This window comes from Somniosus microcephalus, chromosome 27, assembly GCF_052327205.1.
Source record: "Somniosus microcephalus isolate GS21.2 chromosome 27, FLI_Smic_1.0, whole genome shotgun sequence".
Lineage (NCBI taxonomy): Eukaryota > Metazoa > Chordata > Chondrichthyes > Squaliformes > Somniosidae > Somniosus > Somniosus microcephalus.
Window position 1 is genome coordinate 16,904,721 of NC_141013.1, and position 16,728 is coordinate 16,921,448.

General features: G+C 43.7%; 1 protein-coding gene across 3 annotated transcripts in view; it reads right to left on the bottom strand.

Annotated features, from left to right (window-relative positions):
• agbl1 (AGBL carboxypeptidase 1) overlaps positions 1 to 16,728 on the bottom strand; it is a 268,365-nt gene that overhangs the window by 95,489 nt on the left and 156,148 nt on the right. For all 3 annotated transcript variants that reach the window (XM_085968576.1, XM_085968575.1, XM_085968577.1), the window contains 2 exons: positions 2,796 to 2,925; positions 605 to 736 (listed from right to left, as the gene is read on the bottom strand). In XM_085968576.1, the coding sequence (XP_085824702.1) occupies positions 605 to 736; positions 2,796 to 2,925 (262 nt within the window). The remainder of the gene's footprint in view (positions 1 to 604; positions 737 to 2,795; positions 2,926 to 16,728) is intronic.

Below are 16,728 nucleotides of genomic sequence, written 5' to 3' on the forward strand. Positions count from 1 at the left end.
GAGAGAGCGGGAATATGGTATTGAAATAAAGGATCAGCCATGATCATATTTAATGGCGGAGCAGGCTCGAAGGGACGAATGGCTCCTATTTCTCTATGTTTCTATATATTTGACAACTGGAGAGCCCAGGTACTCAAATAATGTCACATTATTTTGTAAACACACATCGGGTCAATTAATTATCATCGGATTGCGTTAGATCATGAAAATCCCATAAAATTCCCATAAAATTCCCAGAAATATTCCATCAACAATATAAACTGTATAAACTACTTCTATATACACTGTATAAAATAGATATATGTTCGCATCTGTTTGACCACTTGTGTTTAGTCTTCTGAGGAGTTTTCACTGCTGAGCTGCCCTTCATCCCAGGAAACTTAAAGAATGTGAGGAAGTGATGATTCAGATCAACAGAGAAATATATTTTCTGTCTACAAAGTGCTCAAGTGAGGAGGCTTCAGGTAGTTAATAATGAGAGGGGTTGTAATGATTTTCGATTTGTACACAAGATATTTTCTTGACATAAATTGAGAACATTGAACTGGAGTGACAGAATATGACAATGATCCACTATATAGGAAAATTTAAAGACGGCACTCACTCGATACCCAATATCCTCGTTCAATGTGGCTGTGTCGATGCTGGACCCTGACTGCCACAATGTCTCCTTGAGACTGCAGCCATACATGAAGACATTCTTCTTCCTTGAATGCCCATGGTAGTCACAATAAACCTGGTGCAAAGCAAATAAATAAATTCATGTGGTCTTGCACAAACGAGCACTCAAAAGGAGCAGGAGTGTACTTTGCAGGGGACAGGAAAGATCCCCTTTTGAAAGGGCATATAGGAATACATAACAGTCACAGAATAATAATCACAAAGCAACAGCACAAAGTAACAACTCAGATTAATGATTATATAGCATCAATCGTAAAGAGTAGCAAACAAAGAGTAAGAATCAAGCACATGAAACAAGACAGTTTGTGCTTGGCCAACAGTATTGGTTGAATTATATATATGGTAAGATCCCGGTCTGGACTGTGCTTCTCATTGGGAGCTCCCTGAATGGGAGCAGAATGTCTGGCACTGCTACAGGTCTTAAAGGGCTGCAGCAGCCATTTTAAACAAATGGTTTATTTTTGGCAGTCAAAATTTGTAGAGAGCATAGAAATAGGAACATTGGACAGGAGTAGGCCATTCAATCCCTCGAGCCTGTTCTGCCATTCAATTTGCTCATGGCTGATCTGTGCCTAACTTTATTTACCCGTCATTGATCCATCTCTTGACACCCTTACCAAACAAATATCTGTTAATCTCACTCTTGAAAATTTCAATTGACCCAGCATCCACAGCTTTTTTGGGGGGGAAAGTTCCAGATTTCCATTACCCTTTGCATGATAAAGCGCTTCCTGATTTCACTCCTAAATAGCCTAGCTCTAATTTTAAGATTGTGCCCCTTTGTTCTGGATTCCCCCACCGGAGAAAATAGTTACTCTGTATCTATCTTATCAAATCCCTATATTTTTTGTTACTTATATTAAATCCACTAAGTTCCTTCCCTTGACTCATAGTGGTTAGCACTGTTGCCTCACAGCGCCAGGGACCCGGGTTCGAATCCGGCCTCGGGTGACTGTCTGTGTGGAGTTTGCACATTCTCCCTGTGTTTGCGTGGGTTTCCTCCGGGTGCTCTGGTTTCCTCCCACAGTCCAAAGATGTGCGGGTTAGGATGATTGTCTATGATAAATTGACCCTTAGTGTTAGGGGGATTAAATACGTGGGGTTACGGGGTTAGGGTGGGATATGTGTTGGTGTAGTGGTTACGGGAATCGGGTGGGATATGTGTCGGTGCAGGCTCGATGGGCCGAAATGGCCTCTATCTGCACTGTGGGGTTTCTGTGATCTGTGATTTCTGTGACTTATTTGCAGGTCCCCTTGTACTGCTGGTATTTTGTCCTCTTCCTCCACTGTGAAAACGGATTCAATGTACTCATTTAACAAGTCTACCATGTCCATGTTATCCGTTATAGTTTTGCCTGCATCTGTCTTTAAAGGGCCCACATGCCACTTTGCCATTCCTGTTTTATTAATATATTTATAAAAACTTCTGCTGTTAGCTTTGATATCCCTTGCAAGCTTTTTTCATATTTCTTTTTTGCACTTTTGCACTGTTGTTGCTTTTTATAGCTCTCCCAGTCCGTTAAGTTTCCACTTTTCCTTGCATTTGTTTAAGCCTTTTCTTTTAAGAACATAAGAATTAGGACCAGGAGTAGGCCATACGGCCCCTCGAGCCTGCTCAATGGCTGATCTTCGACCTCAACTCCACTTTCCCGCCCTTTCTCAATATCCCTTGATTCCCTACAGTCCAAATATCTATCTCTCTCAGCCTTAAATATACTCAATATGATTTAGCATCCACTACCCTTTGGGGTAGACAATTCCAAAGATTCACAACCCTCCGAGTGAAGAAATTCCTCCTCATCTCAGTCTAAAATGGCCGATCCCTTATCCTGGGACTATGCCCTCTAGTTCTAGACTCTCCAGCCAGGGGAAACAACCTTTTAGCTTGATACTGTCTCTTGCCTCATTTGTTGATCATATTTGCTTAACTACACAAGTGGAACCTTTGTCTTTTAGGGCTATGTAACAATAGAGCAGTGCAGGGAACAATCCCATGCTTCATAGATGCAGCTGTGGCTGATTCCTAAAAGTTTTGTTCGAGTATATTCTGGGCTTCTCATTTCCTGGGTTTGTCATGTACCTCTACCCTCCTGTTTTAAGTTACGGACACTCACCAGTGGGGTCCTGTCGATGCTCCTCATGTAGCTGAGGAGACCCTTTGTATGATAAATAGTCGGATGAAGGTCAGGACTTGGCTCAGACCATTGTCTGTTCAGGTCCTCTCCACTCAAAGAACAGCGATGGCTAAAAGAAAAATTATTTAAATGAATTAGAGAGTCTTGAAAGTTTGCCAAAATGTTAATTCTGTGCAACTGTAAGTAAAGTGAGATAGGGAACGGTAGCATAGTGGTTATGTTACTGGACTAGTAATCCAGAGGCCTGGACGTGAGTTCAAATCCTGCCATGGCAGCTGGGGAATTTAAATTCAGTTAATAAATAAATCTGGAATAAAAAGCTAGTATCAGTAATGGTGACCATGTAACTACCAGATTGTTGTAAAAACCCATCTGGTTCACTAATGCCCTTTAGGGAAGGAAATCTACCGTCCTTACCCGGTCTGGCCTATATGTGACTCCAGACCCACAGCAACATGGCTGACTCTTAACTGCCCTCTGACATGGCCTAGCGAGACACTCAGTTAAGGGCAATTAGGGATGGGCAATAAATGCTGGCCTTGCCAGCGACACCCACATCCCCTGAATGAATTAAAAAAAATACTTCCCTGAATGAATAGCGCTCTGAAAGTGTCAGGAAGTGAAGCAGAAACACAACAGCCTGCAACTTAAAGTTGCACAGGACTGAGCACCAAATGTAATGGAAAATCACTCAGTTCTCTGGGCCGTGATACTGAATCCAAGGCCAAATCTGACCGGTATTCAAGTTACTGCAGTCACTAAGGCACTAGCACCCATCTGAACATTAAAGATCAATACAGCGATTTGTGACAGTCAGCACAAAAAAAACTAACAAGATCACTCACTGCCTCCAACCCCAGTAAATGCCTTAGGAGAATGCATGGTCAAAAATGAGCTTGAGTTTCTCCTGATGGTTCAGTGAGCTTATCTGGTTAGTAGCTGGGCCAAGTAGACCAGAAGTCTCCGGTTTCCATTCCCAGTCTGTGCCAACTGACATCAGCAGTTCTGGACCAGGGAAGGCAATATCAGCCAGGGTACATACACTTCATCACTATCCAGTGAATGTCCGCCTGGAGAGTGCATCGATGCAGAATCAGGCGAGGACAGGGTCGGGTTCAGCTGTGCCGGCTATTGTGATCAAATATCCTGCTGACATTCACTATCTAGAATAAAATATGAAGAATGACTACTTGGCTGGCGTATACCCCCAGAGGTACTGATGCATGACCCCACACATGAACCACACTGAGGCACTGCAGTGTGACCTCCGCTTGTGATCTATTGGTCAATGATACTTATGTGTGACGCCGTTCGTGATCCACTCCCATGTGATACTGGAGTAATATTGGAGTGTGACCTCCACCCCGCCTGCCCCAATGTAAAACAAGGGACTTTTGCAATTACAGAAGACTTTGGTTTATCCGGAGGTTGTATGTCCGGAAACCTCGGTCTACCGGCAGAAATCAGGAGCCGTTTTGTTAGGTTTTTTTTCTTCTCGTGGCTTTTTTTTCCCAACAGTCAGGCTCTGGAAAGTCTCTCTGAAACTGTTGCTAAGCTACAGAGACGCTTCCAAGGTACGGGCCCGACTGTTTGAAGCTGTTGCTAAGCAACGGTGTTTGTTGTCAGATACGGAGATGAAAACCTCCATATGCTTCAACATTAACGCTGGTATGTCCGACAGTTTTGATGGGACGGTAACAGCTCGGTCCCATTGGTGCCGGATATAACAAAGTTTCCTGTATTACGTTTTTCATGCAGATCCGGGTTCCTCCAAGTGGAATCTGCACCCACACACCCTCCGGCTGAGAACGGTGACTTTGAGTGCTTCCTGCCTCCCTTTGAATACTTACAAAACGGGCACAATTCAGGAACGAGACCAAGAACAGAGGATCTCCCAGGGAGGGCTTCCAGTCCCCGGCCCCCCTTGCAACCCCTGCCGCAGCTTCCAGCAGCTGAAACTTCAGACCAATCCTTATTCAAGCAATGTTTATACTTATAATTCTTTTGAATGCAGTTGTCAGAAAGAAAAGAAAAATATTTTTGGACTGATTGCTTTCAGTTTAAAAAAAAACAGCAAAAAAAAAGAAAAACTAGAAACAAGCAGCCAGACTCCCCAGACTAAAAGATTATTACACATTTCACTTCAAGAAATCAGACTTTCTAATTAAATTATTTCTACTGTTCAAAGCAATTTGAATTGGTAATTAGGAGTTTTTAAATTTAATAAAGGGATTTTAATAGAGTTTTTCCCATGTGACCTACTGCTATGGGTAAAATATAAAGTGCATGTTTTATTAATACTCCCCCGCCCAGTGTGTGAGGGCAGTGCCTTGCTCCAGGAGGTGTCCCAGCTCATCGCGCTCAACGGGTTTATGTGCAGAGTTAGCCTGGTCTTCATAACACACACTAGACAATTGTGCAAATCCTTTTAAACCGTTTTGTATTTTTTTGATCTCACAGTGGAAAAATCTGATGAAATTTATAAAGTCCGCGGTGACAATAATATGAAAAAAATGTGCGTATCTCCTGCATAATATCCTTTGTCCATATTCATTTCCTGCAATGTAAAGAAATACATGATTGCTTCTCTGTCCTCTTGTAAAAACAGAGAGGCAATAAAATCTGGGAATACTTATCAGTATTGAGAAAGATGGCACCCACGATAGCAGCACTGAATGAGGACCCCCTCCTCCCAAGTTATCCCCGGTGTCCTGGCCAATATTTATCCCTCAACTAACATCACTAAAACAGAATATTTGGTCATTATCACATTGCTGTTTGTGGGAGCTTGCTGTGCACAAATTGACTGCCGTTTTTCCTACATTACAAAAGTGACTACACTTCAAAAGCACTTAATTAGCTGTAAAGTGCTTTGCGACATCCTGAGGTTGTGAAAGGTGCTATATTAATGCAAGTCTTTCTTTCTTTCTCTCTAAGATGGTGGAGCAGCATCAATCGACCAACTGCCCTCCTCTTGATTTTATGAAATCTGTATCTAGGTGTCTCTCTGTATTTCACAGGTGCCATAGATTGTTGTTATTGAACTATTGATTTAGTGCTGCAATGCCTTGTCTGAATAATTTAATTATCATGAGGTAAATATGCTATAAAATAATATCAGATTGCTCTTAACTGAAGCTTTCTGATGTTACTCGAAGTTTGCGCAGCTTTCTAACTTTTGGATCGTCAGTCAGTTAAAGGCTGCGGTCACTCTCAAGGCCGTGCTCTGTTGCCGCAGGCTAATAGCCTGAAGCTCTGAAAGCTTCGCCTCTGCTATTTCTAAATAGCCCGAGGATGAAGCTTCAAATATCTCTGATCTCCACATTAACTGCAGCATTTCCAATCCTGCTTTGTGCCTTCACAGTGCAGCATTCATTCAGCTCTGTGTTTTATGTAGATGTAAATATACGTGGTGGATTTTTCCTGGGGTTGGTAATTAGCTTGCTGGCCTAGCACCAAGCGAATTGAAGTTTTTTTATTCTACTGTGTTACTGGAAAGTCAGTGTCTGAAATACAGAGCTCCTGAGCCAACTAAAGCCATGTCTGCAGTAATGCCCAATTAATGAACACATTCTTTGCTGAACATCAAAATCTCTGATCCGAAAGAAATTCAATCAGATTCTAACCCAAGATTGCAGAGAATATAAAAGTACTACTTCCCATTTGGGGGATGGAATATCGGTTTCTGAGGGAATAAAGTCTCAACTTTCCTGATAGGGAGTTTGTATCATGCATATGATACTCAAATACTGTATTTGCAGGCACGATCATTCAACACAAATTTTTAAAGAAATTAATATTTTAAAGCAAGACCACAAAGGCAAGTAAACACAGAACAGTAAGGAGTCACTGCCAATCTGCTCAAGAGCAGCTTTCTGTTTTTGATACTCTTGCCCCGCCAGATTTGGTCTTGCAGCCTTGCTGTCTCCCCACTACAGCTTTAACTTTGTAACCTGAAATCCAAGGGCAGCAGGATTGAGCATTCGGTGCATAAGAGACCTGGCCAGCTCCTGGCAGATCTGACCTAACTCCCTCAAACATTTTTGCCTCTCAGAATCATAGGTCCTAAAATTATGCAGCCATTCAGGCAGATTCTTGCTGTAACTTTGGTGGAAGTCTATTGGAACACCTGGAAACTCGGCCAGGACCCAGATATGCAGGATCCTGGCCTGGCAACCGAGTTTCCTAGATGGTTTTGCGGGGCAGACCCTCTATCCATCCATTGATGTAAGGGGGAAGTATGGACAATGGCAGGGACTCATCAGAGTTCTTGGTCCCTAGACCTTCTGTCGGAGGCAATGGTTGGTGCAGCTATGCTTGCTGAGACAAGATGTACTAGCTATTCCACTGGTAGTTGTGGGGCCAACCTGGGGCTCTAGGCAAGGACCTAGACTCAAAGATCTTGCCAATAATTCTTCTTTTAGCTATTTGAAGTGACTCCCTTTATAAGGGAGCTGTGGGGGCACCTACTTTTTTCTTCTGGGGGATCCTACAGCTCCTCCCCAGCCTGGAACTCTTTGGCCGGACACCCCAGATGTGCCCCTAGCCTGCTGAAAACATAGGAACATCAAAACATAGTAACAGGGATAGGCCATTCAGCCACTCGAGCCTGTTCCACCATTCTATTAGAACATGGCTGATCCACACCTCAACTCCATCTACCCGCCTTTACTTAACAAAAATCTATCCAGTGGGAGAGCTGGAATTTGGGATGGGACTTGGTTCTCGGAAGTCTCTGCCCATTTTTCTAATGTTGTAATAATGCGGTGGGAGCTTTTATCGCCCACCCCCTTCCAAACTGACACGATCAAAAGAGGCAGTACAGCAGCCTCCACCAGAAATCTCACCAGTTCTGCCTATACTACAGTCAACTTAAAGTGTGCTTGCGGTGAGGGCCCTAGTACAAGCTTCCCAGCTCAGGGTAAGTGACTGCGGTTGGGAAAGCAGCAACAGTGCCATTTTAAAAAAAAATCGTTTTTATGGGATGTGGGCATCGCTGGCAAGGCCAGCATTTATTGCCCATCCCTAATTGCCCTTGAGAAGGTAGTGGTGAGCCGCCTTCTTGAACCGCTGCATTCCGTGTGGTGAAGGTACTCCCACAGTGCTGTTAGGGAGGGAGTTCCAGGATTTTGACCCAACGATGATGAAGGGATCGGCGATATACTTCTAAGTCAGGATGGTGTGTGACTTGGAGGGGAACTTGGAGGTGGCGGTGTTCCCATGCGCCTGCTGCCCTTGTCCTTCTAGGTGGTAGAGGTCGCGGGTTTGGGAGGTGCTGCCGAAGAAACCTTGGCGAGTTGCTGCAGTGCATCTTGTAGGTGGTACACACTGCAGCCACTGTACGCTGGTGGTGGAGGGAGTAAATGTTTAAAGTGGTGGATGGGGTGCCAATCAAGCGGGCTGCTTTGTCCTGGATGGTGTCGAGCTTCTTGAGTGTTGTTGGAGCTGCACTCATCCAGGCAAGTGGAGAGTATTCCATCACACTCCTTACTTGTGCCTTGCCATTGAGGAGTATTTAAAAAATGCAGCCCATCCCCCAAAGGAGAAGTAAGATGCTACACTGTTTTTCCATCTACAGAGCACCATAAATGGCATGCATGCTTAACCCTTTTATGCTAATGACTATGTCATTGAGATTTGGGACAAGGCCAAAGCCAGGATAGCTTGGAGGGCTGAAGTGCTGCATTGCCACATTTCTGGCAGAGGAGTAGGGCTTGAGGAATCTTGGCACCATTCTGACCACGACAGGTATCCAAGGGAGGATCCAAGCTTTTCAATTCAAATGCAGATATCTTGTGGGTTTTGTTTGAATATATGATTGATTGGCAGTTCTATTTGAGGTTAAGCAATACTTAAATTTTCTTTGTCCCTGTCAGATTCTGAGGACATTTCTCAGTCTATCCTGGGTAATCTATCTAAGCTACTAGAGAAAGGTAAATAAGCCAAAAGCCTCAGTGGATGATCAGCAGCAACACATCCCTGAAGGTTAATTTTAAGGGACCTTGTGCCAGGTCCAGTGGTTTAAAGAAAGAAAGAAAGACTTTCATTTATATAGCACCTTTCACGACCACCGGACGTCTCAAAGTGCTTTACAGCCAATGAAGTACTTTTGAAATGGAGTCACTGTTGTAATGTGGGAAACGCAGCAGCCAATTTGTGCACAGCAAGCTCCCACAAACAGCAATGTGATAATGACCAGATAATCTGTTTTTGTTAAGTTGGTTGAGGGGTAAATATTGGCCAGGACACCAGGGATAACTCCTCCTACAACAGATGCACCTGTTTGTTATTTTCTATATTCCATGGAAGGTTAATTTTTAAAATTTAAACATTTTTAAAATTCCTTTAAGGGATGTGGGCATCGCTGGCAAGGCCAGCATTTATTGCCCATCCCTAATTGCCCTTGAGAAGGTGGTGGTGAGCCACCTTCTTGAACCACTGCAGTCCGTGTGGTGAAGGAACTCCCACAGTGCAGTTAGGTAGGGAGTTCCAGGATTTTGACCCAGGGACGATGAAGGAATGGCGATATACTTCTAAGTTAGGATGGTGTGTGACTTGGAAGGGAACTTGGAGGTGGTGGTGTTCCTATGCGCCTGCTGCCCTTGTCCTTCTAAGTGGAAGAGGTCGCGAGTTTGGGAGGTGCTACCGAAGAAGCCTTGGTGAGTTGCTAGCAGTGCATCTTGTAGATGGTACACACTGCAGCCACGGTAGTAGTAGTTTAAAGCCTCGGTCATTATCTGGCGAAATGTTTATTCTACCACCTTCTGACATCAAGGAAGATCATGTGTGGGCATGGGATATAATCAATAAGCAAAATACAGAGCCAAGAGTTTTCTGTTCAACCCCCTAGGCCTGCTACAAATGACCAGGATATTGGGTAGGTAAAGGCACTCCCCAGTTTGTAAGAAGCAGGGGCTTGCCTATGAGAATGGTCTGAGATGCTGAAGCTGAGAAAGTAACAGCCCCAAAACATGATGGCGATGATAGAAAATGCAGGGACTAGAATATCATTCACAGGCCAACAAGCTATTCAAACATTTTAAATTTGACATTAGTTGAACAGTAACAAACAGCAGTAGTTCAAAATATCTAGAAGGGCTCAGAAAGATGTAGACGGAAAACTAATGTTAGCTTATTTGGCTTCGCAGGAAAAGCAAAGGAACATGCACACCAGCTAGAACTTGGGAAGGAAGAATCCGTGGGAGAGAAGGAATGCTGCCAACCCAAGAAGTAGAAGGAATACCACGCTCTCTTAAGCTGATGAGAAGGAAAGCCACTGCAGACTAGAGGCAGAGAGATATTAAAAAAACAAGAACATGTTGAGGCTCTTTGTAAACATGAGGCAGAGGAAAGGGGGAGACAGCACCCCACATGCTCCTGAACTGACCAGCGTGTGTCCAAAGCCCCAGGAACCCAGGGGTGCTCCACAAAAGGACACCAGAGATCTCAGGTGCTCCAACTGTAACAAAGTGGGCTACAGTGTAGACAATTGTTGGTCACGGCCCAGCATCCAATCAGGAAGACCATATCTGATTGTGAGGCATGTGACCAGTGGATGTGCAATAGAATCTATAATGCATGTGGAGATTAAAGATGTCATGGCACTATTCAAAGAAAAGTAGGAAATTCTTCTAGTAGCCTGCCCAATATTTTCCCTGCACCAACACCACCAAAAACAGATTATGTGGCCATTCATTTATTTGCTGTTTGTCAGAAACTGTTGTGCCCAATTGGCTGGTGACAACAGTGATTGTATTTCAAAAGTAATTCATTAAAGAACTTAATGAGGATGTGATAAGGTGCTATACAAATGCAAGGTTGTTCTTTCTTCTATCTAGAGGGTAGAGGCCACAGTCTTGGTCTCACCAGGTCAGCTGACCCTGGCCGAAGCATGGTTCAGAACATTGCTCATGGTCGTATTAAAGGCAGTATTGGTGTCTATGCTCAAACCATTTGAGGTTACTTGGGAATTTTCTAAATAATAGGAATGTTATGGCTAAAATGATTATGGGGAAGATAGCTTGGACGATTGCTTGTTATTAAGCAAAGGCTGAGCCAGATTAAAGTCACTGTAGCAATGGCAACAGTGGTAAGCTCATCCCATGTGACACCAGAGACAGAAGCCAGGTCTGCCACATCGCAACCAACATGGGGATGAAGATCTCCCACACAATATCTCACATAAGGCAATCAACCACAGGGACCAGGGTGGTCTGGGATGGCAGAGGATTGCTCAGCTCAGGTTTCATATACCACACTGACATGAATCAGTCATTCATGAAAGAAAGACTTATGAAATAATACTGAGCGGCCTGCGGGTGGCACTGTCCAGGGAGAGTATAAATACTCGGGCACGGGCCCAGCTTGCGCAGGACATTCTTAACAGGAACTAGTGAAGGACACAACTAGACCTCCATGTTGTAAAACAGTTGATTAAAGCTTTGTTTAACGCTTAGACCAAGTGCCTAGTAGTTTTCTTACGTCACACACTACCTCCACTTAAAAGACCATTGCGTTTTTCTTTAAAAAAAAAGCTGTACCTCCGGGGCTTGGCTGAAAAAGAGACGACAATTTCCTAATAAAATACTACAAGTGGCTGATTCACCGACAGACCCTGGCACAGATGTTAGCTGCACTTCTAATCAATAACCACCCCATCACCCGCAGTGCCTGAGAATTATATTTAGCCAAGAAACACATCTTCAGTATTTGGAATTAAACTTAAAATGGACTAATTGCCACTTCTGCTCCTTGGATCGTGGCCCCCACCCCCCGCCACTCCACCCCCCCCCACCCCCCCCACCGAATCAGGATCTTTGGAAGCTGCAAGTTTCAAATATAATTAAACAGTCACAGTTCCCGTGGACACAGCCACCTGACTCAGTTCCTAAATGGAAGCTTTGAGTAGCTGTACCAGCCTGCCTCAGCCCTTCTTCCCCTTCCAGCACCAAGTGGGATCACATTTCTCTTTACTTCTGATTTTTTGCTAACGATGATGCATCTGTGTTTTTTGTGCCTGCTGCTTGGAGCTTGATGCAAACCGTCTGGTTCACGTTTTATGAGGCAGCAAACAAGCCAAATTTCCAAATAAAATATTCAAATTTATTATGGAAATTGCTTGTGTTCCTATCGGTTTGAGAGTAAACCCCCCCCACCCCCCACCCCCCCCCGCAGCTTAGGTCAACGTAAGCACAACTGACACTTTCCCGTTGTGAGCTGTAAGAGATTGGAGCGGCAAATGTTTATCAAGGGGAGCAATGGAGCAGAAGCCTCATTAAAACACAGAGGAAATGCTTCAGAATCCGATGTACGCAATGTGTTAAAGAGACAGTTGGTGTTTTATAGACAAAAGCAAGCACGACATATGAGCCTCAAACTTGCAAACCCACGCCAACAGTGGGAGGGCTGGCCATGCCGTGTATTGTGAGAGGAGCCCCTCTCTCAATTGTAAAAAGAAAGACTTGCATTTAATATAGCGCCTTTCACGACCACCGGATGTCCCAAAGCGCTTTACAGCCAATGAAGTACTTTTTGAAATGGAGTCACTGTTGTAATGTAGGAAACGCGGCAGCCAATTTGCGCACAGCAAGCTCCCACAAACAGCAATGTGATAATGATCGGATAAACTGTTTTTTTTGTGATGTCGATTGAAGGATAAATATTGTAATAGAATCCAAGTGCGTGGAAAACCGATGCTGCAGCAAGGCACAATTGGCTGGGGAGGTGGGATCTTCAGCAAAGCAGCAGCTCTTTACTAGGACTGCCGCTCGCACATAGAAGGGAGAGGTTCTTTATGAACAGGGGAATTAAATTTTAGTGGAAGTTCCAATAGAGCCAAGGGGCAATATGGGCAAATTGCCCTTTTGAAGAAAATGCATTAGAACGCAGGAGGTGCAGCAAAGGAGGGCGGTGCTCTTTAGAGTGGAAGGCCATCCTCTCATGTAAACACAGTGCAAGCTGCAAGGATGTAGATAGCAGAGAGGCTGAATGGAGATTCACCAGCCCATAGGACCAGTATATACAAATAATAAAGAAAGAAGTTCAATGCAATCAGAAGTGCAAAAGTAAGCGTACACACTTTTGCCATATATTATTGCTATTGGGATACATTACATAATGCAGGAACAAAAATTATGAGATAAATATTGTAATAGGAGCCTTAGAAAGCGACCATGCAAAGCATGTAAACAAGCTTTCTTTTATTCTGTCCAACTCCAGAAAAGTTGTGAAGCACAAATTTTGCAAGGCACACAAATAGATAGAAAGAAACAAAGATTTGCATTTATATAGCGCCTTTCACAACCTCAGGACGTCCCAAAGCACTTTACAGTCAATGAAGTACTGTTTGAAGTGTTGTCACTGTTGTAATGTGGGAAATGCAGCAGCCAATTTGCACACAGCAAGCTCCCACAAACAGCAAGGTGATAATGACCAGATAATCTGTTTTAATGAAGTTGATTGAGGGATAAATATTGGCCAGGATACCGGGGATAACTCCCCTGCTCTTCTCCGAAAGAGTGCCATGGGATCTTTTACAACTCCCTGAGGGGGCAGAAGGGGGTCTCGGTTTAACATCTCATCCGGGCAGTTGGCTATGACCCATGAGTTAAAGCAACAGTTAAAAAATCCTTTTGTAAAAGGATCCAGTGTAAAAGGCCTCTTACACTGTTCCAATGAAGCTCAACGTAAGCGCGAGGAACAGCGCCTCATCTTTTGATTAGGCACTTTACAGCCTTCTGGACTCAACATCGAGTTCAATAATTTCAGACCATGACCTCTGCCCCTATCTTTTTTTTCCATTTTTTTTCTCTCTCTCACATGGCAGGTGTCTTTCATTCTGCCATCGCTATTTACACTTCATCTAAAGCCATCTTTTGTTTCTTAACTTGTCCCATTACCACCTCCTTTTGCCTTGCACCATCATCTCTTTTGTCTCTTAATCTCTCCTGTCTTCCATCTTATCACAGACCTTCCCTTTTGTTCTTTCCTCCCTCCCCCCTTTCCCTGCTCCTACACGTGCTTAAAAACCTGTTCCATCTCCAGCTTTATCCAGTTCTGACAAAGGGTCATCGACCTGAAACGTTAACTCTGTTTCTCACTCCACAGATGCTGCCTGACCTGCTGAGCATTTCCAGCATTTTCTGTTTTTATTTTAGTTAAAAGATCCCCTCAGGTTTGGCAGTTGCCTTGAGAGATCTCAGGAGGAGGAACTTGCAATCTTATTTTAAATAAGGTCTCGTGACACTCTTAACTGCTTTTGAAGATGATAGTGAAATGTTAAGGCAGCAAGAGATAGTCGAGTACCTATTAGCAATTACCAAATCTAGATTTGCTTCTCATTAACCAGTGTATGTTAGTGAAATCCTCAAGACAGGGATGTGCACTCTCAAGGGTTTGGAGAGTTGGATTGACCCAGAAGAATGATCTGAAATAAGAATACTGAAACAATCCAGAATAAGGAGGTTTAGCAAGATATAAGAATGTTACAGTCATGTTGCTGCAACGAGACAGAAAAGAGCTCCTAACGGCTCCAGTGGCTTCACTGTATTGCCAATTAAATCAAATCGCTCCAGCTTAAAATAGACCACAAAGTGAATCAATTTTAAATGAAGTCAGCAAACACTATGGGATGGTGTAAGAACATTAATATGTTCACCAACAACAACAACACCTTGTATTTATATAGCACCTTTAAAGTAGCAAAACGTTCCAAGAGGCTTCACAGGAGCGTTATCAAACAAAATTTGACACCGAGCCACATAAGGAGATATTAGGGCAGCTTGGTCAAAGAGAGAGGGTTTAAGCAATGTCTTAATGGAGGAAAGAGAGGTAGAGAGGCGGAGAGGTTTAGCCAGGGAATCCCAGAGCTTAGGGCCCAGGCAGCTGAAGGCACGGCCACCAATGGTTGAGCAATTAAAATCGGGGATGCTCAAGAGGACAGAATTGGAGGAGCGCAGATATCTCGGAGGGTTGTAGGGCTGGAGGAGGTTACAGAGATAGGGATATTGTAAGGTTACTGAGATAGGGATATTGTTATATTGCTTTAACAATTTCACCTGCTCCTGGAGCATTCTGGGTTAGTCTGTGGCATTCTCTAACTTTGTTTGAAAACTGGTATTGTGGATAAAGTGGATAGTATGGTGTTCTCAGATAAGAAAATTCCCTGATCCCACAACTGGAGAAGAAAGAAAAGATCAAAAGATGTGACTCGAACCGAATATGTTAAAGAGGATCTCGCTCACGGAGATTGGGTGAAATTGATCAGAAAAAGAAAGAAAGACTTGCATTTACATAGTGCCTTTCACAACCATCGGACGTCCTAAAGCGCTTTACAGCCAATGAAGTACCTTTTCGAAGTGTAGTCACTGTTGTAATGTAGGAAACGTGGCAGCCAATTTGCGCACAGCAAGCTCCCACAAACAGCAATGTGATAATGACCAGATAATCTGTTTTTAGTGATGTTGATTGAGGGATAAACATTGGCCAGGACACCGGGGAGAACTCCCCTGTTCTTCTTTGAAATAGTGCCATGGGATCTTTTATGTCCACCTGAGAGAGCAGTTTAACATCTCATCTGAAAGACAGCACCTTCCGACAGTGCAGCACTCCCTCAGCACTGCACTGGAATGTCAGCCTAGATTTTTGTGCTCAAGTCTCTGGAGTGGGACTGGAACCCACAACCTTCTTGACTCAGAGGCGAGGGTGCCACCTGAGCCACTGTTCTACTCTATTGTGTGTTGCCTTGTTCATGTTGCAGGAGTGTTTAGTTTCTCTGTGACTGCTTTCCTTGAGAAGCAGTGGATGGTTTAAGATAACTGAAATTATCTAGTAAAGCTGAGATCAGGCGACTCTCTCATCGCTACCCTTTAGATTAATGCTCTGGTATTACATCGAGGAGAAAGGCTCCTGAAGCAAGTACCTACAGCACCAAGTGCAGCAGTTAGCAATCACAACCAATTAGAGTTAGCCCCTCAGCAATCATCATGGGGACATTGTCATTCTGGCAACTTTTTACAGAAACAATAAATGATTTTGCAGAAGTAGATTTTGGTCAAAAAAAAATAATTGATTGTTGCTGCCATCATGTGGCTACAAATTGCAAAACAGCCATTTGCTCAAGAACCTGTCCCTTCTCATAACTGTGAGTGAAAAATAATGCAAATTCTCAAACAAAACAGATTCACAATTTTCTGTGTTTGTCACCTGATTGATGAGCCTACCAGACACATCCCCAGCTTGAAAAACAATCTTTATTCCGGATTTTGTCTTTTTGGGACATGTGTGCCTGATGGGCATTTGTCAGGGAATGAAACTCATGCGATTTCAACAACATCAACAACTTGCATTTATATAGCGCCTTTAGGAACATAGGAACAGGGGCAGGCCATTCAGCCCCTCGAGCCAGTTCCACCATTCAGTGAGATCATGGCTGATCTGTATCTTAACTCCGTCCACCTGCCGTGGCTCCGTATCCTAGTCTACCCTTGTCTAGCAAAAATCCATCGATCTCAGATTTAGAATTATAAATCGAGCTCGCATCAACTGCTCTTTGTGGGAGGGGGTTCCACACTTCGACCACCCTTTGTGTGAAGAAGTGTTTCCTAACTTCTCTCCTGAACGGCCTGGCTCTGAGTTTTAGGTTATATCCCCTTGTCCTAGACTCCCCCATCTGTGGAAAAAGGTTCTCTCTATCTACCCGATCAACTCCTTTCAAATTCTTTAACATAGTAAACATTTCAAGGTGCTTCAAAGGAGCATTATCAAAAATGTTTTTGATGCTGAGCCACGTATTAGGACAAGTGACCAAAAGCTTGGTCAAGAAGGTAGGTTTTAAGGAGCGTCTTAAAGGAGGAAAGTGGCAGAGAGGTTTAGTGAGGTAATTCCAGGGGTTAGGGCCGAGGCAGCTGAAGAC